This window comes from Anabrus simplex, chromosome 1 (genome assembly GCF_040414725.1).
Source record: "Anabrus simplex isolate iqAnaSimp1 chromosome 1, ASM4041472v1, whole genome shotgun sequence".
Lineage (NCBI taxonomy): Eukaryota > Metazoa > Arthropoda > Insecta > Orthoptera > Tettigoniidae > Anabrus > Anabrus simplex.
This window is the reverse complement of record NC_090265.1, coordinates 503,007,515-503,031,657: the sequence shown is the minus strand read 5'-3', so window position 1 is coordinate 503,031,657 and position 24,143 is coordinate 503,007,515. Positions and strand designations below refer to the sequence as shown.

At 42.0% G+C, this 24,143-nt stretch overlaps 1 protein-coding gene across 1 annotated transcript in view; it reads left to right on the top strand.

Annotated features, from left to right (window-relative positions):
• Positions 1 to 7,421: 7,421 nt before the first annotated feature.
• The window catches only part of LOC136868065 (flexible cuticle protein 12), a 44,813-nt gene continuing 28,091 nt past the window's right edge, over positions 7,422 to 24,143 (top strand). Inside the window, exon 1 of the mRNA XM_067144750.2 lies at positions 7,422 to 7,537. Coding sequence (XP_067000851.1) covers positions 7,529 to 7,537 — 9 coding nt within the window. The 5' untranslated portion in view covers positions 7,422 to 7,528. The remainder of the gene's footprint in view (positions 7,538 to 24,143) is intronic.

Below are 24,143 nucleotides of genomic sequence, written 5' to 3'. Positions count from 1 at the left end.
GACCACAGAAGGGCTGTCAGGTTCAGATTTTCAGCATACGCCAGGCAAGTGAAAAATGCTTCGGGAGGAATAGACAGTTACGTTTATGTTTCGTAGATCTAGAGAAGGCATGCGACAGAATAGTGAGGGAAAAGATATTTGCCGTACTTGTAGACTATGGAATTCAGAGTAGATTATTAAAATCAATCAAAGGAATTTATGTTGACAATTGGGTTGCAGTGAAAATTGATGGTAGAAGGAATTCTGGGTTCAAGGGATTGACTAGGCTGTACTCTTTCACCTTTTTTGTTCACAGTTTATCATTGCTTGTCGAAAGGAAGATATCTGGAATGATACGTGTAGACAGCTAAAGGCCGAAGGTAGGTTCTAGAATGGTTTTCAATTACTGTGGACTAATCAACCGATATATTTGTGCACAAGCTGCCAGAACAACGTCAGCTTCGTGTTTCTTCTCGATGAATTCATGCTTTTGTGAAGCCAGATATTTGTTGAGTTATTTCACTTTATTTTCACGCATCTGTCCACTAAATCCCGAATATTTTTTTACTGCCATAGTGCCTTCATATACTTCTGCCTCTGAAGCCAGTTTTAATCGAACCTGAGGTGAACTGATGACCTCTGAGACATTAGCTGCTTCAGTAATTGCTACTAGGGCGTAGAGAGAAGGTTAGTATACGAGGGAGGGCATACAGTACCTAGTTATGTTTATTGTTAGGAGGACAAAGATCGAGTGTCCTGTGCGCGCGTTAGTTCGACCACTTTCGTAACACTTTCTTCGGTTTTTGCTCAATAAGTCTTTACTAGTGCCTCCTCAAAAGAAATACTGGATCACTTTTTGTAGAGCAAAATGTTTGTTATAATGCACAGCATTTTAATTGCAGTGTAATTTTATTGAACTATCCGTTCGCCAATGTCTTAGTAGGATAGGGGTGAGCAAGAAGAAAGGAGGCAAGGAGAGGCTCGCTTTTTTGCTTTGTCATCATTGTTAAAGGAATGTAAGGGTTACCCAGGTTGATGAAGTGACAGATAGGGAGACGAGTGCCAGGCGCGTCCCTACACTGTTTTGGCTCTCAGTCGTTCCGATTGAGTTCAAAAGGTTATGCATTTGTTTATTGTGCTTCCACTGTGTGAGTTATAGCGCGTTACAATGACATCCTCATTGTCAGAGTGTTTTATATGAAAATGAGTAGACCATGATAAAATCAGTGAAATGCACAGCAGGGCTAACTTTTGGGCGTGGCATTGCTCTTGCCTAGAACCTGCATTACAAAACAAAGACTGATGAAGACCTTAAAGTGTACTTTCTATTTAAGCTAGTGCCCTTTCCGATGGCTCTCATTTGTGACGTACGGTTTCAGAAAGGTAAAACATCAATGTTTTATGATCCGTTCTCTCCAGTACCGAGCGAAATCTTGTTGGGGAGTAAGAAATATACAGGTACTGATGGTGGGTATCTTCTACATAAAGTCGTGCGGACTAAGACCAGCGGTCAAATTTGTGTCTGTGTTTAAAACCTATGTGGAATGTATGCAAGTACACTTCGGTTCAAATGCTGTGGTAGTTTCTGATGGATACCCTTATGAATTCACCCAACGAAGACCAAAATTGTGGGAGTGAACCACCGAGTTTTAGTTCACTCTCCTGTTAAGATCCTGTTCCACAAAACAACTGCAGTGACAATATCACAAGAGAGATTATTATCGAATAATAGCAACAAAAATGTTTTAATCGTATGTTAAGGATGAAATGGTAGATGTAGGCACTGATGTAGTACAGGCGTTAGAGGATGCGGATGTATTGATTATAAAAACTGAAACATATAAAGCAGCTGAATTTTATAGTGGTACCGTCAGATGTAAAGATATAGATCTTTTAGTTTTACTGACAGTAGTAGCATCTTTCTATTATAACATTTACTTTCAAAAAGTGGAAGAGGCAATGCATTATGCATCTTTTATCCCTCAAACGCATTCAAATATGATTTTGTTTATTCATGCATTTAGTGGGTGTGACACGAGGTATGGGGAAAAAAACTCTGCAGTGCTCTTCAGAAGCAACCTAATTTAAATGAAGTATTAGCTGCAATCAGAGATTCAGAAGCTATTCGTGACCAAATTGAAAAAATAGGTGCCAAATTGTTCATAACCTTGTATGCTGGGGACATGAATGCTCAAACTCATGACTCAGCTTTTTGAAACGCCTGTGACTGAAAGTAAGTTTCATCGTGCTAGATTGCCACCAAGGCAACATGGATGGGTAGGGATAAGAATCCTTTGGATTGGGGCTGTGCAAAAGGCACGCGAAGGCTGGTTCCTGTTAAAACAACAAATACTCTGCACCAGACTCGAAGCTACAGACAAACTTTTTCTAATGCAAGGCAGGATGTGCTAAGACCTACAGCTGCAGAAAGGTTGGTTTACCTTGCTCTAGTAGTGTACTTGTAAGAATTGCTGTGGGCAGTCATGCCTAAATGTTCCTGAGCTTATTACAAACGAACACACATAATGAACAAGCGGTTTCACATGATCGCCCAGGAAAATGAAGATATTGAACATTTTACCTTTGTTATAGAAAGTGATGAATGTGACTCAACGTTTCTATATATTTTTCTACAAAATATTTTGATTGCAGGTACGCCTTATTATTATAATAATATATAACTGCATTATATATATTATTTATAGAGAGAGAGTATTTTGTATGTACGCCTTATTTTTGAATGTATTGCTTGATCCAATTCAAGTATATTCCATGTATCATGGTCTTATTTGCAATTGTTTTAAGCACATATATTTAAATTGATCCATTATGATGATGGACGCTGTGATTTCTCGTGCCAGTTTACCCTAACTTTTGGAATAAAATATTCTTTGGATCCCTGTATTTTGGTAAATGCGAGGTTTAGGAATGTTATCGGAGTAAAACTGTAGCAAATTTTGTGCTTCACAAAAGACATACAAAGTAATTTTGTGTATGACGCACCAGTCCTATCGAGAAAAAAATCGAAAAAGGTGGCACAAAATCAGTCTTTGGAGCGCGCACAGGTGCGCTAAAATAGAATAAAGACTTTTAATAAGGACATAGGAATATGAACTATACCCCAAGTCCGAAACTACATGATGTTTTGAAAAGTAAAATGTTGTTGGCCACCGGGATATAGCCCCTACAAACGAATTTAAAATCAAAATAATAACAAAGGAAAGAGAAATTGTAAAATGCATGGTGAAATTTTGAGAAAATTTGCTTGGTTATGATGTACGTATGTATGTACTGTATGAACGTACGTGTAGTCGCTCAAAAGAGAATGAGTGTATCATAACATTGTATGTTCCTTGCATTTAATATTTTATCAGACTTAATTCTAATTATCATCAAAATATAACTCGCCTCCCATGTTGACAAAAACCTTATGGATTCCCACAACAAATATTATACCTACAGGTTCAATTGTGTACCTGCGAAGAGCCCATACATACACTCAATATTTATTTATTTTGTTTTAGGCGACTACATGTTGCTAGCAGTAATTACAGAACACCTAATTCTCAGAATTTTGTCGTCGCAAGGGTTCCTTTAAGAGCTGGAACTCAACGAAATGGTGGTTTAAAAAATATCAAATTCCACTGACCTCAGCAACAATTGAACACTTTGCGCTGTCTTAGGAACAGAAGGCCTACAACTAACCAATGACTCTACTAACCTTAGCGATCTCTGGGTTAACCTAATATAAATGTACACATTTGCAATATCTAATTAGTTAATGCCATTTATTTAAGGCGGGAAGTGCCGCTTTGTGATAAATTGGTATTTTCCAATTTATTTATTTTCTTTGTTGAATATACTGTACTTTACTCTTTAACCTCTTAAAACAACAATATTATCCCCGCTACTTCAAAATATATGTTTGTGAATGTCCATGTACGTTGCCTGCTACCTCCCATTCGGTCAAATCTCGTTACGCCTGCGAGGACCACCATGTGGCAGTGTTGTTGGAGAAATACTGACCCGCAGCACAGGTCTCATTAAGAACGCGAATAATTCTCAATATCGAACTTAAGACGACAGATCCTTACCAGCGAAAGTTTTAAGCTGAAATATGTCGCATAGCGATTTTCGCAGTTGCAGTGACAATACGTTGGTGGCTCATTTTCCCTAACGTTCACATGTATACACCAATACATACGGTTTTCAACAAAATTTAAAACTACTGAAGATATTTGCATATTATTTTTTTTATATGAACGGCATTATCTAGGCTATTTTCCTTAACATAAGTAATGCCATCTAGCGAAGATGAGTGGCAGAAGAACAGACAAAGCAAGCCTCAACTAACAGCAACAGTCAGTCAGTTATTGTTATTGTTGATAAGTTGACTTCGGACATTGTGCGCCATTTCATTCGACACCTAGGCTTCAAAACCCCTCTTTTAGGACTACTGAACGATATTTCCACGTCCGCGGTGCTCGCCGTTGGTGGACTTAGCAATAAAAACATAAATTCATGGATATCTCCATTATTAAAGCCAGTACAGTGGCAAGGTGTCAGACATAAAAGCTACAAAATTAAATTTTCTCTAACCGTTATTATAAACACTTTTTAGACAGAACTAATAATTACGGAAACGTTTGGACGTTTAAAATGTAATAATCGCGAGTTTCTCCGTCGTTATTAATTCAAATGTAAAATTTTATAAGTCCGCCTCTGTGGTGTAGTGGTTAGCGTGATTAGCTGCCACCCCCGGAGGCCCGGGTTCGATTCCCGGCTCTGCCACGAAATTTGAAAAGTGGTACGGGGGCTGGACCGGGGTCCACTCAGCCTCGGGAGGTCAACTAAGTATAGGTGGGTTCGATTCCCACCTCAGCCATCCTGGAAGTGGTTTTCCGTGGTTTCCCACTTCTTCTCCAGGTGAATGCCGGGATGGTACCTAACTTAAGGCCACGGCCGCTTCCTTCCCTCTTCCTTGCCTATCCCTTCCAATCTTCCCATCCCTCCAAAAGGCCCCTGTTCAGCATAGCAGGTGAGGCCGCCTGGGCGAGGTACTGGCCATACTCCCGAGTTGTATCCCCCGACCAAGAGTCTGAAGCTCCAGGACACTGCCCTTGAGGCGGTAGAGGTGGGATCCCTCGCTAAGGCCGAGGGAAAAACCGAACCTGGAGGGTAAACAGATGATGATGTAGATGATGATGATGATGAAAATTTTATAAAACAAATAAAACGATAAGATGGGAAAGGGCTAGGACTCGGAAGAAGGCAGCCGTGGCCTTAATATAAGGTACCTTTTCCTTTTTTACAATTTCGTTTGCGTCGCACAGACTCAGATAGGTCTTATGGCGACGATGAGATAGGAAATACCTAGGATTGGGAATGAAGCGGCCGTGGCCTTAATTAAGTTACAGCCCCAGCATTCGCCTGGTGTAAAAATGGGAAATCACGAAAAACCATCTTCAGTGCTGCAGACAGTGGGGTTAGAACCCACCATCTCCTGAATGCAAGCTCACAGTTGCGCGTCCCTCACCGAACAGCCAACTCGCTCGGTAAACACAACTTCAAAAAAATCGATTTGGAGATATTTCCTGTTTTGATCCCCGTACTACTGCTACGTCACTGGACAATAATCCGTATATCCCCGAACTTAAATACCGAGTTTCATAAAATTACGTCTAGCTGGTTTACCGCGATGTTCAGTCAAACATCCAGATAGTCATACAAAAATTGAACTGAACCTACTTTCACTTTCTGTATATCTAATCCGAAACAAAAACTAAGAACGAAGCAAAACTTTGAAATGAACATACAAACATGTAAGGTATTTCAAACACTGACCGGGCCCGTGGTGTAGGGGTAGCGTGCCTGATTCTTACCTGGAGGCCCCGGATTCGATTCCCGGCCAGGCCAGGGATTTTTACCTGGACCTGAGGGCTGGTTCGAGATCCACTCAGCCTACGTGATTAGAATTGAGGAGCTAAGTGACGGTGAGATAGCGGCCCCGGTCTCGAAAGCCAAGAATAACGGCCGAGAGGATTCGCCGTGCTCAGCACACGACACCTCGCAATCTGCAGGCCTCCGGGCTGAGCAGCGGTCGCTTGGTAGGCCAAGGCCCTTCAAGGGCTGTTGTGCCATGGGGTTTGTTTTGTTTGGTTTTATCTCAAGCACTATAGATTGCCTTTAATTCATATTAACAAAAGAATCACAAGGCGAGTTGGCCGTGCAATAAGGGGCGCGCGGCTGTGAGCTTATATCCGGGAGATAGTGGGTTCGAACCCCACTGTCTGCGACCCTGAAGATGCTTTTCCGTAATTTCCCATTTTCACACCAGGCAAATGCTGAGGCTGTACCTTAATTAAGACCAAGTCCACTTTCTCCCCACTCCTAGTCCTTTCCCATCCCATAGTCACCATAAGACTTATCTGTGTCGGTGTGACGTAAAACGAATTGTAAAGGAAAAAGAAAATAATCGTAGAAATATTCAGTGTATGTAAAATTTATGGTGAAAACTATAGCCCCAAGAAACGAACATGCAAATTTGATTTTAAACTATTTACAGATTACTAGTCTATTTTTGTAAAAAGTATTGTTTAATTAACATTTGTAGTTGCTGGGGTAAATGTATAGTGTCGAAATTTTCCTGCTAAGATTTCCTTAATGTGGGTGAAAGCAAAAAGACGTAGGGGAGGCAGAGAAGTGAAAGAAAGAGAGAAACCAAAAGAAAGAACACGTGCGTGTAGGAGTAGCGTGCCTGACTCTTACCTGGAGGCCCCGGGTTCGATTCCCGCCCAGGCCAGGGATTTTTACCTGGACCTGAGGGCTGGTTCGAGATCCACTCAGCCTACGTGATTAGAATTGAGGAGCTAACTGACGGTGAGATAGCGGCCCCGATCTCGAAAGCCAAGAATAACGGCCGAGAGGATTCGCCGTGCTCAGCACACGACACCTCGCAATCTGCAGGCCTCCGGGCTGAGCAGCGGTCGCTTGGTAGTCCAAGGCCCCACCAAGTCAGGATCTGAGAACGCTCCTCTGAATTATCGTTTAAATGACTGTTTATAACTGGTGATTGAAACTGAAACACTAGAGTCTTGCAAATGAAATTCCATTCCAGACAATTTCTAAATAGAGTATAATTTTTGTACACATGTAACTTAATCTCACGAGAAGTTCAATACAGTTGATGTCCACTGCGTTATGAGGTCGACTCCGAGCTTTTCTGTCAATCACTGGTCATACAAGGGGCTGTTAATCTAGTTCCTTATTGATGGGAAGCGAGAATACCGGGTACCGGATTGAGACAAGACAGGTGATGAGTCATTTGTTTCTCAAGAGGCGGCGACCTTTAACGAGGCTGCCTGTATTCTTGAGGCAATTGCTCGACTTCTTTACGTGCGCCCTGCCATCTCCTGGCCGAGGCGGTATTAGCTCAGCTTGAAGGCCACTCGATACTAAGAAATGCGGTTACGTTTCGCGGCGCGGGGTATGGCCATCATCTATATGACACCCGCGCCTCCAGCAGTAGGAACCTGTACGCGGCGCCGACATGAACCTGGTAAGTACCGGAGCACATCTGTGCGAAGAGCGCATGCCATATTCTATATGAATATTACTAAGGCAAACCGATCATCAGCATTGCCAACCTAACCTTTCCAATACTAAATTTAGTATTATAATTGCTCCTTTGCACTTTGCTTTTGACTACTACTCTTTAAAAACTTTAAAACTCTTCCATTTCTTCAACATAGGAATTAAATTTTTCAAACATTGATTTCCTTCAAATAGTGTTAAGAACGAAATACAATTGTGTCACAATTATTATTATTATTTTTTTTTGCAAATGCGTGGAACATCTTGCCTCGATTGTGTCAATAACTGAATAATGATGAGAAGCTAAACGTCCTAAAAACAATAGCGTTCAATATATTTTTGACTTTTGGAAACTGTAATACAGGGAATAATAATAATAATAATAATAATAATAATAATAATAATAATAATAATAATAATAATAATAATAATAATAATAATAATATTTCTTTCTGTTTATACTAGGACTATCTGCGGTGATTGGGGCCACTGTACCTAACTTTGTGTTTTGGCCAGGGTTTTAAGTTCAGAAGCCTTTCCTGATGTCACGTGCTTTTTTTTCTTTTTGCTTTGAAAAATCTAAACAGTCTAGATCAAGATTCGAATTTCGCCTATTCGGATGGAAAGCCAGCATCTAAGCAACAGCGCTATACGTGTCCAGTAGTAATAATAATTTCTCCATCTTATCCCAGTTATTTCTCGGGTATCTGGAGCCATCCAGGCTCATTTTCTGCTTTGGCCGTGGGTTTAACGCTGGATGACCTTCCTGGAGCCACAAGATTTTTGAGATATTCTCAACCTAGAATCGACCGGGATTAGGACCTCAGCCTTCCGGATGGGACGCCAGCAGCTAAAGCCCTGAGATAATCACGCCCTCCCAACTCTCCCTCACCCCCGCTACAATAATAATAATAATCTTGGTTTTATATCCCTTTAACTACTTTCATGGTTTTCGGAGGCTCCAAGATGCCGGAAGTTTGTCCCTCAGGAGTACTTTTACGTGTTAATAAATCTACCGACACAAACATCAAAGGGCTGAGCTAAGATATAACCCATCAACTTGGCCACAGAAGGGCAGTTTTCTACCGTGCGAGCCACTCTCCTGGGATTCGAACCTGAAACCTCGAGTATAGGAAGCGTTCTCCTAACCAGCTACGCTACGCTGGTTAATAGTAAATCCAGTTGACCAGGAGGGCTCGTATTTGATCCATGGTTCTGTTACTCAGGATAGTCAAGATAGAGCTACTATTTCAACCTGGTGGTTATTCGGCTTCACGGATAAATGGTCAGTATGCTGTCCATAGGTACAACGTGTCCCTGATTCGATTCCCGGCTTGGTCGGGGATTTTAACCTTCATTGGTTAATTTTTATGACTCGAGGTCTGAGTTTATGTGCCGTCTTCAACATTGAAATTGTTCGACTCCATTTATAAATGGTTAGCGTGCTGGCCTTTGGTCCAGATGGTCCCAGTTAGATTCTCGTTCGGGTCGGGGTTTTAACCTTCATTGGTTAATTCCGATGGCTCGGGGACTGGGAGTGTGTGCCGTCCTCTTTATTAGAATTCATCATAGGTAGGGCCCCAGTCTCATAGACCTACAGGTCACCTATACGGCATCAGCTCGAAAGACCTCCACCAGGCCTCTTCGGAGGCCACACGCCATTATTAAACATAGGTAGGGCCCATCCGCATATACGCGCAGGTCGCCTATAGGAGTCAGTTCGAGAAACCTATACCAGATCTCTCCGGAGGCCATACGAAGAGAAAACCTGGTAGTTAACAAGCTTGATCAGTGCCCCTAACCGAGGCAGGGTTTTACTCACCAAGCATAATGACCCGAAGATTTGCTCACGATATGGTGGCTAGTTCCATTCAACTTCTCCTGCAAGAGGAGCGCGACATCCGAGAGGTATGAACACTGGCTTCTAGACACGGCAACTGCACTTCGAATCCCGGCCAGTGTATAAGGGATCTTTGAAATGAAAAGTCCAGTCTTTGTGGTTTTCTTTCTACGAAAATCAGGAGATGATGACGATACCAGCAGATATGTAAGATTTAGTACTAGCTTGCTTTGTTATCCAGCCAACAGCTGACAACCACAATATCTCTTAATTTCGGAGATATCACGGCATCTGGTGTTCCAACACGACTCTGACGTTAGTTCCAGTCGTCAAAGACAAATAAACTAACATTCATGATTATTACATCCTCAAGAATTAAAGCAGCCTTCATTCAGCAGGCCAAGGTTACAGGGAGCTTACAACACAACATAACTTGGTTTCGGTGATGACCTGCACAGTGAAATTCTCGTCCTCTCTTGAAAATAGATATAACCATTCCAAGGTCCGGCTTCATGGCTAAATGGTTAGTGTGATGGCCTTTGTTCACAGGAGTCCCGGGTTCGATTCCCAGCAGGGTCGGGAATTTTAACCGTAATTGGTTAATTGCCCTGGCACGGGGATTGGGTGTATGTGCCGTCTCCATCATCATTTCATCTTCATCACGACGCGCAGGTCGTCTACGGACATCAAATCAAAAGACCTGCACCTGGCGAGCCGAAGTCCTCGGACATATCCCGGCACTAAAAACCATACGCCGTTTCATTTCATTTTACCATTCCAAGAATTATGGTCGGACAAACATTATGAGAACACGGGGTCTGACAAGCGGCCTGAATCTATACCAAGATCGTCTGAGATCACGCATGGCTTAGAAGTTGTGAGCTACAAGAGGGATAGCTGCTTGTTAGATACCGACATAACTGGGTATCATTTCATAATTATGGTATAAATCTTATAATTCGCTTAATCCGTTCAGCGTAGTAGTACCCACTTGTAATATTAATAATGTACATAAGCCGGCCTGAGCGCCTGAGATGGCTGAACGCAGGCCTTCTGGCCCTTAGTTAGTGGGTTCGAAATCCGCTCAGTCCGGTTTTATTTCAAGTTGCTCAAATACATCAGTCTCGATTCGGTAGATTTGCCTGCACATAAAAGAGCTCCCACGGGGCAAAATTCAGGCACCTCGGAGTAGCGAGTGGCAAGTCAAACTAATATTATTACATTTTTAAAGCTCTTTAGGTTTTAGAATCTTGAAATTAGCAGCGTTTCGCCCCAGTGTGTCAGTGGGCTTGCCAGTTGAATTGCCACACCTTTCCAAGACGCTGGTGGCTAGTGAGCCGTTGAGACACCACTACAAGCCTCCTACGCAGTAACGGAGCACTAGGCGATATAAGTATCTCCACTTGTATGAGCGCCTGCCTTTGACTTTTATGCCAAAAAGTTTCCCAGAATGAAATCATTCATTCATTCATTCATTCATTCAAGCTCTTTAGAAAATTACTATTAATGGGCATCAGTGTTATTCTACGAGCTTAGTGGGAACTATGCCTATATGTTTACCAACGCTTCAAAAGAACCTCAACTTGTAATCGAATTTCGTTTATCGAAACGACAGTTCGTGCAAGTTACAGGTTTCTGATATTCATGAATATTACCGCTACAAACGAAAAGAAGTAGTTGAAAAATAGATTACTCCCATCAACATATTTCAAAGTATAGAACTGTTTCAACAGGACAGTTTCTAAAATCCATTATACATTATCCAAGAAATGTTAAAACTATTCAGATATTCAGTTCTGGTAATGGATGGATTATCTCAGACAGAGGCTGGTTAAAATTTTGGTTAACCCTCAGTCCTACGGACACTTGTCTCCCTTCCACGTTGCTAACTTAAGTGTACCAGGACGGGCATTACTATAGTTTTGGGATCGCGTAGTTTTACAACTTATCCAGACCCAGCTCTAGTGGATACATTGCACTATATCTTCTGTTATGGGCTAGAACCAGCTGACATTTTCATCGCATTGTCTCTCATTCTTGGCTTTGATTATATGAAAGAGATTGAAGTATAGTAAATGCTAATAACACAATTCCTTTTCCAGCCAATCCGTGTGGTGGATAGTATGAAGGTAGGCCTATGGCCGGCACGGTCGGTTCATGTATACGTTACAAGAACTTGGCAGATTGATAAGTAACAGCAACAGGAAAGCAATGGGAAATTCATTTCCCAAGCAAGCCTCTTTAGTGACGCCTGGGCTTTCTATGAAAACTTATGGAGGAACTGTTGGTTTCACAACCACAATTCAAAAAATTTCAATTCTTCATTATGCAAACAAATCTAAGTAGTTTTTTTCCTATTGGTTATACGTTGCACCGACACAGGCCATTCTTACGACGACGATGGGAGAGCAACGAGCTAGGATTAGGAAAGGATCAACTGCGGCTTTAATTAAGATATAGCACCAGCATTTGCCTGGTGTGAAAATGGGAAGGTACAGGAAACGATTTTGGGGATGCCAACTGTGGTCTTCCAACCTACCATGCCCGAATACCAGCTCACAGCTACGTGATCCAAACCATCATCTATTTCTAACATATTTCCACCTAGATGCTTCTTTGATCTGACATCAGTCAGGTTAGGACAGTATGACGCAGTACCTCTCAACATTGGTGGCAGTCTGGATGGCCTGTTGTTATCGTGCATAAATAGGAGAACTCTTCACAACAACTCAGGTTGTATTCTGCTTGTTTCAGGTACTGACAAATACCCTTGACACAGAAATCAGATAACATCATGTTCCTCAGTGTTTGACCATTCTTCCATCAACCTCACCGTCTGACTATTGTTGTTGATACAGTCTCGTGACGTTAGGTAATTGTCATAAGTTGGTTGCAGTGGTATACCAGTTCAGGATTGGTGAGAATTAGGGAACAATATGTAAGATATATTGTTTCTTATTGAATCATCTAGGTAGTAGTCTAGTATCTAAATTTCTTGACTATTACACGAAAAATCGAACCCAAGTCTTTCCATAATGAACCAAGCATACTTTTGTATTATTATTATTATTATTATTATTATTATTCCAACCAACCATGTGACGATTTGATTCTACAATCTTGATTTTAAAAAGCAAGCATCTCACCAACTTAGTCACTCAGCCCGTGAATGTTTATTTCTGCTACATGGACTAATAAATTAAAACTGTACAGCAGGTTCTCCTTTTTTTTTTGTATTTGCTTTACTTCGCACCGACACAGATAAGTCTTAAGGCGACGATGGGACAGGAAAGGGCTAAGAATGAGAAGGATGCTGCCGTGGCCTTAATTAAAGTATAGCCTCAGCATTTGACTGGTGTAAAAATGGGCAACCACGCAAAATCATCTTCAGGGCTGCCGACAGTGGGATTCGAACCCATTATCTCCCGGATGCATGCTCACAGTTGCGCGGTACAGCAGGTTTACCAACACATATATTTCCTCTGCCTTCTGGTAGAGTAAACTAGAACATCCATATTAACACACACATTCGGCTTAAATGGGGTAAATTAACGCCTGCATATCAGGCTCCATGGCTAAATGGTTAGCGTGCTGGCCTTTGGTCACAGGGGTCCCGGGTTCGATTCCCGGCAGGGTAGGGAATTTTAACCATAATTTGTTAATTTCGCTGGCAGGTCTGAATTATGTGTCGTCTTCATCATTTCATCCTCATCATGACGCGCAGGTCTCATAAGGGAGTCAAATCAAGAGACCTGCATCTGGCGAGCCGAACTTGTCCTCGGACACTCCCGGCAGTAAAAGCCATACGCCATTTCATTTCCAACGCCTGCATGTGGCAAATGGGGACAATTTTGGCAGTGGTGACAATTATTATTTTAACTGGAAGTACAACTAGGCAACCATATTCTACAAACAATAATCAAACGAAACAATGGAAGGGCCCCAACATGGTGCAACAATCTCGATGGACCATTGCCTACCAAGTGACTGCTGCACAGTCCGAAGTTCTGCAGATTACGAGGTGTCGAGTGGTCGGCACGAGGAATCCTGTCGGCTGCTATGAAACCATTAGATAGTTCCTCGGTTGCAATATTTGGCAGAGTGGACCTCAAACGAGCCTACCGATCCAGATAAACATCCCTGACCTAACCGGAAATAGAACCTGAGGCCACCGAGTAAGAGGCAGCTACCCCTACACCGCACGGCCGGCTTCAAATAATGAAGGTACCTGCATAAGGAAGGAAGGGGCAACGAGTGGCATAAAACATGAAAAATTTGCAGAGCTAATGCCTTCATTGTCACAAGAGAATAGGAGCTAACCAAGGAAGGTTGGATATTAAAGTTGAAAGAGAAGAGTCCGACAGAAGTAACTGACAGCAATGCTAGATTCAGTGAGAGTCCCTGTGGTCACCAAGCCATTTTTCCAAGTTGAGAACACCCAGGTATACCCCTGCTAGTTGCCTCTTGTGACAGGCATGGGATATAGTGGATGTATTCTGCTGCACCCTCCCCCAAGGGAATAGCTGAGGACATATTATTATTATTATTATTATTATTATTATTATTATTATTATTATTATTATTATTATTATTATTATTATTATTATTAGTATTAATAATCTGCAGTGGAATTGACCACTGAGGATCACGCTGTAACATTTATTTTCTTTGTGTGGTGTTGCTTCTGTGTTCATTACTCCTTCATGGGTTCGCTGGCCTGCCTCTTACGATCTTCTTGAAACTTCCTTCGGCTTGAAACCCTTCCAAATGTTTCTCTTTGTTCCTATATTTCTGTCTAACACTTGGACCTCTCCGTAAGTTTTCTCGTTTCCTTAACCCATGCTGTAGCAGCATTCTTTTTTTTAAATAATGAAATACCTGCTTGGGAAGTCTATTCCCATTAATTCTATACATATGTCCGAGAAACGCCAGCCTCCTCCTCTTCATGGTTTTTGAGATTCTTTCAACCTTCTGGTAAACGTGTTTATTTCTGCTAAGTTTCCATTTGACTTCAATCTGGGCAGCGTCCACAGTATTTCTGAGCTTTCTGCTTTCTTCTATTATGAGGTTCAGAAAGACATGAAAGTAGAGGGAATGACTGCAGATACAACGGGCTGGGAGCAATGGCAGGAGGGTGCTCGAAACGGCGAGATAAAGGCGAAATTAAGAACGAACTCGATGGAAGAACCCGTGCTTATAAACGATGGTGGGGTCGTGTGAGGCGAATGGAGGAGAAGTATGGAACTGAACGAGATCACACAGCTAGTTGCAAATAGAGGATTGTGGAGGTGCGAATTTAATTCACAGAAGCTTGCAGACTGAACGTTTAAATACATACCAGTGTATAGTGACGAAGTAAACATATTATATCTATATATTTAATTAATTAATTAATTAATTAATTAATTTATTTATTTATTTATTTATTTATTTATTTATTTATTTATTTATTTATTTATTTAACCCGTTACCCTCCAGGGTTGGCTTTTTCCTCGGACTCTGCGAGTGATCCCACCTCCACCGCCTCAAGGGCAGTGTCCTGGAGCGTGAGATTTTAGGTCTGGGGATACAACTGTGAAAGAGGACTAGTACCTCATCCAGGCGGCCTCACCTTCTATGCTGAACAGCGGCCTTGTGGGGGTGGGGGAGATTGGAAGGGACGACAAGGAAGAGGAGAAGAAGCGGCTGTGGCCTTAAGTTAAATATCAACCCGACATTTGCCTGGGCGAGAAATGGGAAAATACGGAAATCCACTTCTAGGATGACTGAGGAGGAGATCGAAGCCCTCTCTACTCAGTTGATCTCCCGAAGCTGAGTGTACCCGGTTCGAGTCCTCGTACCACTTTTCAAATTTCGTGGCAGAGCCGGGAATCGAACTCGGGCCTCAGGGGCTGGCAGCTTATCACACTAACCACTACACCACAAAGGTGTATATTATTATTATTATTATTATTATTATTATTATTATTATTATTATTATTATTATTATTATTATTATTATTATTATTATTATTATTACATCGTGTAGACAAGGAATTATTATCAAACTCGAGTAGGTACGCAAGGATACTGAAACTTTAAAATGATGCTTGAAGTATGCTGACCTCCACCGCGACATGATTTAAAAGAAAAACATGAATTATGGTAACGGATGACTGCCGCCAGGCTCATTGTATAAACGTACATTCATTTGAGGTCAGACAGAAGGATAGGGCTCATTACCATACTGGGATGCGGCTGTGGTATTTAAAGTACCGATACCCGGATTATTTTAACTATGAATGGGAACGTCTGTCGTCGCTCCCTCGATAATTAATGGGTATTAAACCAGATAAAGTCCACGTCGTGAGCTAATTATTATACCGCGTTTAAAGAGGAATCTGTGACATTCAAGAAAAATTATCATTGGATTGTTTAATAAGGGCATAGGAATTGCTGGCGAGGTGTCGCAAACCGTGATGCGATACATAATTAAAAGAAATATCATAGAGACTTTCTCCCCACTCCTTTAAGACCTGCTTGTTTGTTATGAAGAAACAAAACCTTACTATAATTTTCTGCTTAATTATATGAGAGACACGACGATTTGGTTGCGACAAGGCACTGGTATCTGGAACAAATGCCAACAAGGCTAACTAACATTTGCATCACAGATCGTCCCATTTATTGTAGGCCTATATAAAGTGATGTTTCTCGAAGAACCACTTGTTAGCATTCCAATAATCAATCAATCAATCAATCAATCAATCAATCAATCAATCAATCAATCAATCAATCAATCAATCAATCAATCAATCAATCAATCAATCAATCAATCAATCAATCAGTCAGTCAATCAATCAATCAATCAATCAATCAATCAATCAATCAATCAATCAATCAATCAATCAATCAATCAATCAATCAATCAATCACCATTTATCTGCAATTAGGCTGTCGCCCAGTTCTTTGTTCTTAAATGGTTTCAAAGTAGTTGGAAATTTATCGAAATAAATTATTCCAATCGATAATTTCTCTTCCTAGCTGTTAGGTCGTCAGCCCAAAAGCTGGTTGGATCCTCAAATAGCATCACCAAAAGTTATGCGGCTGCAGGGAAAAACGCAAAAACAATAGCGGCACCATAATGGGGCGTACTAGGGAAGACGATGAGTGAGGTAGTTCGGTAGTTTGTCATTGCTTTACTCACTGATTCAGAAAGTGCTATTCCAGCACGACTGACCCTATCAGCAGCCCTGTCGTAAGAAACAGACGCAATGGTCATGCTCCAAAAGTCATTACTCAGCACCGCCCATTCCCCAGCAATTTCCATATTGTCACAGGCATGGATGAGACTGGAACTTCGGTGGAAGATCCTCTTCATATAAACGATTATCTTCTTCAATTTGTCCTCTTGAATTCCAACTTTATCTTCATTCTATCATCCTTTCTATAAAAACATTCGAGCTTTTTCGTCCACTAATGTCATTCCAAGCCATTTCTCCACCGACAGCTCGAAACATTCCGCTTAGTCGAGCAGCTCATCTCCTTCCTTCAAAGTTTTCCCAGCCCAAAGTTTGCAACATTTTCGTAACACTTTTCTTAGAAATTACCCAGAAATAAAAGTGTCGCTTTCTTTTGAACCTTGTCTTTTTGTATAAAGTAATCCTGGTCTGGGTCCCATACACTAGAAAAATACTGTAATTGGAGTCTTTCCAGTGAAGAATAGGCTTACTACAACCCCTACTTATGTTGAGGAGTTCGCATTCTAATCTGGAAGTTGTGAGATCGATTTCCGGACAAATATTTAGCTTAGATCTATGTTAACTGATTTACCAGTTCGTTAAGGAACCGTGATACTAATATCTTCACGTTCCGATTTCTACTTTATGCAGTTTTTTGGAGACGCCGAAGTGCCGGAATTTTGTACTGCAGAAGCTCTGTTGCGTGCCGGTAAATCTACGGACACAGGACTGGTGTATTTTAGTAGGTACCTTCAAATTCCATCGGACTGAGTTGGGGTTGAATCCACTAACTTTCGCTCGGAACACCAACGTCTTTCCGCATGAGCCAATCAGTTCGGAAGAAATGTAATCCGAGTTCTCTTAAAGCTGTCAGAAAGTGAAACACATCATACTACTGACTCTGATTTTAGTGCTATGAAAGATGCAGGAGTGATTGATACTAATTATAGCATTCCTTATGCAACCAGACCAAACGGAGGACGTGGGGCGTGAAGGTGTCTCTTGTAGGGTTGGTTGGTGGGCTCGGCCGAGTGACATACGTTGGCACATCTGGCCGGGTGAGGAAAACAACACGATATTATTATCTCAATCCTCATTTCCGTTTCATGCCTCTTTACTGGTGCCAGGGTTTTATAAGAATGATGGACATCTGACCAGCTTTCGTGAGGAGGACTCAATATACATATCATATAACATAGCCTACATAGAAATCTATCTTCGATAACAGATATTTCTCTTGAATAGCTACCTTTTTTATCATGAGCTAAAAACACATTATTAGAAGAGAGCACTGCTATGGAGGAGAATTCTTCACGCTGTTAAGTAAAGTATTGCTAATTAACTACCTGTAATTTATCAACAACAAAATATTCCGGTTTTTTTTTGTTCATATTCTCAATCATTGAAATTCCATTATGGCTCCATACAAGGAACTAAATTTCTGATTACCGAGCTCGATAGCTGCAGTCGCTTAAGTGCGGCCAGTATCCAGTAATCGGGAGATTGTGGGTTCGAGTCCCACTGTCGGCAGCCTTGAAGATGGTTTTCCGTGGTTTCCCATTTTCACACCAGGCAAATGCCGGGGCTGTACCATAATTAAGGCCACGGCCGCTTCCTACCAACTCCTAGGCCTTTCCTATCCCATCGTCGCCGTAAGACCTATCTGTGTCAGTGCGACATAAAGCAAATAGCAAAAAAAAAAAAAAAAAAAAAAAGATTTCTGATTTTGTTAAAATGCTATTTGTTCGGCGCATCAACCTAGAAAGATCTTTTGCCCCTACTTGCACCATATGCATGTGAGGAACCTGCATGTATTTTGTAAAGAGCGGAAGTGTAAAGTGTTGAATGTGATGAAAGGAACGTTAAGGGTGACAGGACGACACAAACACCCAGTCCCCAGGCCAGGGATATTAATCATTTACAATTAAAAACCCCTGACCCGGTCGGAAATCTAACTCGAGGCCGCTCGATACACCGCGGGTCCGGACAAATTTCTGATTAGTAAGCACGGTATTATGCTAAAGAAACAACACTGAAGTCTGATGTATACGGTTGCCTAGCAATGATGTATTTATTTATTTTATACATATGTCCTTAAAAAGGGTTCCAACATTTACAGAGGAGGCAGCACGTGGCAAACGAAGGAAAAAAGGTGCTATAAACATTGTTCGCAAACCCAGTATCTTCAGAGTTATGGTCCGCTACCACTACGATCAATAATCACTATGTCTCTGATCTACTCTCCACAACATGTGCTTGATATGACGTCCATCCATTGCAATACAGCCTTCCACGCTATGTCGCACGGAATCACGCATTCGTTGGAGCACCCTTGGCTGTTGCCGGATTGAATCACAGTGAAAACGCGTTCTCGTAGTGTATCCACATCATTTATGAGGACCGCATACGCCATGGCCTTTATTGGACGGTGCCTAGTGCGTTTCGTTCTTGCTTGATACAGGAAAAATGCATACACACGCTGCACGATGTATTGCATCACTTGTCTAGTACAACTGTTTCGCATTTATTTCGTGACAAAGTGCTCGGGCTGCAAGATATGATCCATAACCATAACACAACACGCTAGTAGGTTTACAATCAATGTTTACGGAGGAACGTATTACCGTTTGTTGTTGCACACAACCCTCCGTAAATTACTGGAACATCGTGATTATTGATAGCAGTAGTAGTGGTCTATAACTACGAATATATTCTGTTTGCTACCAATGTTTCTCCTTCATTTGTTGTGTTCTGCCTCTTCTGTAAACATTGGAACCGTTTTTCCAAGGACACCCTGTATTATAGTTTAAAGTTGTGATTGCAGTGTTATGTTGATTTCTGCAATTAAGGTGTTTATCGTGAAACATTATTTCCAGTCGTACGGAGAGTGGCATCAGAATGGGCCGAGTTTGCTTTACGTTAAAGAACAGAACGAGGAGCGATTTAATAAGGAGGCACCCAATAAGAGAAGAACGTTAATTGTCGTTCCGTCATACGAGATCAGACTAATTATAACCAAATGAGATAACAGGGTGCCTAAGAACCGTCAACACAAATGAAAATCATGGACGACTTCTCCAACAGGTGGTACAGTCCCCAAAGCATAGTCTACGACGAACATAAATAAAAATACACTCACACCGCATTCAAGTTGCTCAGCGTCTAAGAGAATGGAATGAGCGAGCCCTATTACAGTTTTGCAATCAAGCGTTGTCCATAACGTATGGGATCCAGATTTCTTCTGCGTCATATGGGTTAGTAGGAAATGTCGACTAGCCCGGTCTAACGTAATGTAGTGGGAGTAACATAAATCCTAGGGAAACCTCATAGCATTACCGTCGTGCGGGTAGACTCTACATATTACTCGCTTCAGTAAGTTTGTATTCTAACCTATTACTGCATAAACATCCGGGCCCTAGTCACGACTCACCTAAGGGCCCCGTGGTCGTCAACCCACGCTCCAAGGATAAGACCCCCTGGGGCCCCTTCTAGTCGCCTCTTACGACAAGCAGGCGTTACCGTGGCTGTTATTCTACCGCCCCCACATAGAGGGGCGGCATGTTGAAAGAGTGAGTTTTCAAGACACCTACAAATATTTCCGAATTATGCGAATAGAGCGAGGTGGCTATGTGGTTAGGGTCGCATAGCTGTTAACTTACATTCGGGAGATGGTGGGATCAAATCCCACCGTCGACAGACTTGAAGATGATTTTCCTTGGTTTCCAACGTATTCCTTTCCCATCCTCGAGTCGCTAAAAACCTTCAGTGTGTTAGTGCGACGTTACAACCACTAGCAAAATACGTAAGAATATAACGTCATGTTTTTGTGTAGTAACAGCAAGCTAGGTTGATCAAAATGTTCAATAATCTTCAGAAACACTACAAACAATGCGTGGTATGTGATAACGCACACTTTGAATACTTTTGTACCGACACAATTAACAAATCTGTTTGCCCCATACGTCATTAAGTACAACCAACGAAGTATCGGTTGAGTTGCACGCGACTAGCATTTGCAATGGAAAATTAATTCATTAGTGAATACAAGCCAGAAGAGTTTTTATTTAGAGTTATTTCAGCTGTCTGAGACGGTATTTTGATCTTAAATCACGTTTAGAATAAGTCGTCGCATGTCCGACTTGTTGGCTGAATGGTCAGTCAGTGTACTGCCCTTCGGTTCAGAGGGCCCCGGGTTCGATTCCCAGCCGAATCGGGGTTTTAAATCGCTTCTGATTAATTCTTCTGGCAATTAAGGCCATGGCCGCTTCCTTCCCACTCCTAGCCCTTCCCTGTCCCATCGTCGCCATAAGACCTATCTGTGTCGGTGCGACGTAAAGCAAATAACAAACAAAAACAAAAATTCTTCTGGCTCGAGGACTAGGTATTTGTGTCTTTCCCAACATTCTCCTCTTCATATTCACACAATAGACCACACTACAAACCACAACAGAAACACGCAATAGAAATTACATCCCTCCATACAGGGTTGGCATCAGGAAGGGCATCCGGCCGTAAAACAAGGCCAAATCCACATGTGCGACGCAGTTCGCACCCGCGACCCCACAAGGTGTGGGAAATGCGGTAGAAAAATCAGAAGAAGGAGTCGTCACGAGGAAGAAGGACAAAAAGAATAAAAGTTATTTTTTTTTGCTATTGGCTTTACGCCGCACCGACACAGATAGGTCTTATGGCGACGATGGGACAAGAACGGGCTAGGACTGGGAAGGAAGCGGCCGTGGCCTTAATTAAAGTACAGCCCCAGCATTTTCCTGGTGTGAAAATGGGAAACCACGGAAAAACCATTTTCAGGGCTGCCGACAGTGGGGTTCAAACTCACTATCTTCCGAATGGATACTGGCCGCACTATACGACTGCAGCTATCGAGCTCGGTTTAGATATTATTATTATTATTATTATTATTATTATTATTATTATTATTATTATTATTATTGTTATTGTTATTGTTATTATTCATCTATCTAGCTCTTCTCCCTACATTGGAGAGTCGGTTGGCAACCACGGTTACCATAGCTGAGCCTGGCATTGCTTCCACTTACTTGTGTCAGGCTCGCCGCCTTCATTTTTCTTATATGACCTCCCTTGGCCAACCCTTGATTTCTTTCTATCTCGATGGTATTAGGTTTATGTGGGAAGGGAGTCTCACTTTCACGTCTCTTGTGCTCCTTCGCTTTCTTTAGCCGATGTCTTCATTTTTCGAAGTGCCGGACCCTTCCATTCTATCCCTCTAGTTAGTGTTAACTGAGGATGTTTATCCAGTTGTACTTCCTCTTAAAACAGTAATCACCACCACCGCTATCTAGCTCTTTAACAGTTCATTTGAAAATGTATTTATTTAATTTACAAGCTGCTTTACATCGCACAGACACAGATAGATTTATGGCGACGATGGGATAGGAAATAACTATGGGAAGGGAGCTAACATGGTCTTAATTGGGCTACAGTCCCAGCATTTACCTGGTGTGAAAATGGGAAACTAGGGAATATCACCGTACAGGGCTGCCAACGATGGGATTCAAACCCATTATCTCCCGAATGCAAGCTGATAGCTACGTGGCACAAACCGTGTTGCCACTTGCTCGGTATCTGAGAACAGATTGATTCGGCTATATAAAGCGTTTATTTGAGCGGACAACTCCATCTGCCCACAATTCTTTCAGTTCTTCATCAAATAATGATTTACTTACTTTTTAACAATTTACGTCGCATCGACACGGATAGGTATTATGGCAATGATGGGATAGGAAAGGCCTAGGAATGGGAAGGAAGCGGCCCTGGCCGTAATTAAGGTACATCCCCACATTTGCCTAGTGTGAAAATGGGAAACCACGGAAAACCATCTTCAAGGCTGTCGACAGTGGGGTTCGAACCGAATATCTCCCGAATGCAAGCTCACAGCTGCGCGCCCGTAACGGCACGGCCAACTCTCCCAGTAAAGAAAGAAAGGTAAATAAAAGAAAGGAAAGAAGTAAGAAGAGTGGATTGCGGATGCTTTTTATAGATGCAGTTTTACCAAGCTATAAAGATGAGATGATATGATATTCTAGGTCGGGGCACAACCGGTTTGAGACTCGAACATTTCACAACGTCAAATGCTGTCAGGTACTATTTTTGAGTATTTCTCATTGGATTAGCGTCTGGCGCATCCCAGACCGGATCAGAACACGGCTTCTTCAAGGTCTTGAACAAAGGACAACGGAGTCGACTGTGCCACTAAATCGCCTTTGCGTGATGGAGCTGTTGACTTTGTTTTCATAAACGAACACGTAAAATATGTTAATTAAAGATGAACATTTTTGGGCTGAAGCTGTAAAGTGGTGGTGATTATTGTTTTAAGAGGAAGTACAACTGGGCAACCATCCTCTATATAACACTAATCAGAGAGAAAAAATATAAGGGGTCAGACACTTCGCAAAATGAAGGTATCGGCCAAAGGAAGACAAGGGCCACGAAGGGCGTGAAAATGAAAGACTCCCTAGGTCTGCATACGTAATACCGTCCGGGTCTGAAAAGAACAAGAGTTGACCAAGGGAGGTCGGATAGGATAGATAAAAGTGAGGAGCCTGGCACAAGTAAGTGGAATCAATGCCAGGACTCAGCTGAGGGCCAAAAGGTCGCCAACCCACGCTCCGAAGTCCTGAGCCCATGAGGCCCCTTTCAGGCGCCTCTCACGACAGGCAAGGGATACCGTGTGTGTTATTCTACTGCCCCCACCCATAGGGGGAAGCTGTAAAACTGCCTGGTTGTTCTTTAACTTCATTCGGAGGTTTGCAGTTCAAATACAGAAACATATCATCCGCATTAATTTGAGTATTAACAAAAACAATCTATGGCAATTGTTTCAGTTTCTAAGTATGGCACTCGAGAAATATATGTAAGCAGACCCTTAGCCTTCGTGTATATGATATTTAATTGATAAGTTCCATTCGCTATAGACAGTTAAAGATATAGCGACTTTCGCAATTGTTGCTAAGTAGTTCTTTGTTTTTACAATTTGCTTTACGTCGCACCGACACACACAGAGCTTATGGCAATGATGGGATAGGGAAGGGCTAGGTGTGGGAAGGAAGCGACCGTGGCCTTAATTAAGGTACAGCCCCAGCATTTACCAGGTGCGAAAATGGGAAACCATGGGAAACCATCTTCACGGCTTAAATAATAAGTACTACAATCAGCACTGTTAATAAGATGGCTTCGATATTGTATAATGATTATGATCTTCAGGGCTGCAGACAGTGAGATTCGACCCCACTATCTCCCAAATGCAAGCTCACAGCTATGTGGCCCAAACAACGCGGCCAGTCGCTCTGTAGTTATTTTACATATTATGCCAAACACTGTTTGTATGTGTCTGCGGAGGACCTTGGCATTTCTTTCTAAGGTGTTGAGAATTTAAGGCAGGTAGTCAGTTCCCTTCACTTCTTCCTTCTGTGAGTTTTGCTTGATCGTTTCTCTGGGATGCAAGAAAGGCTCTATGAATCTGCAAATCGCTG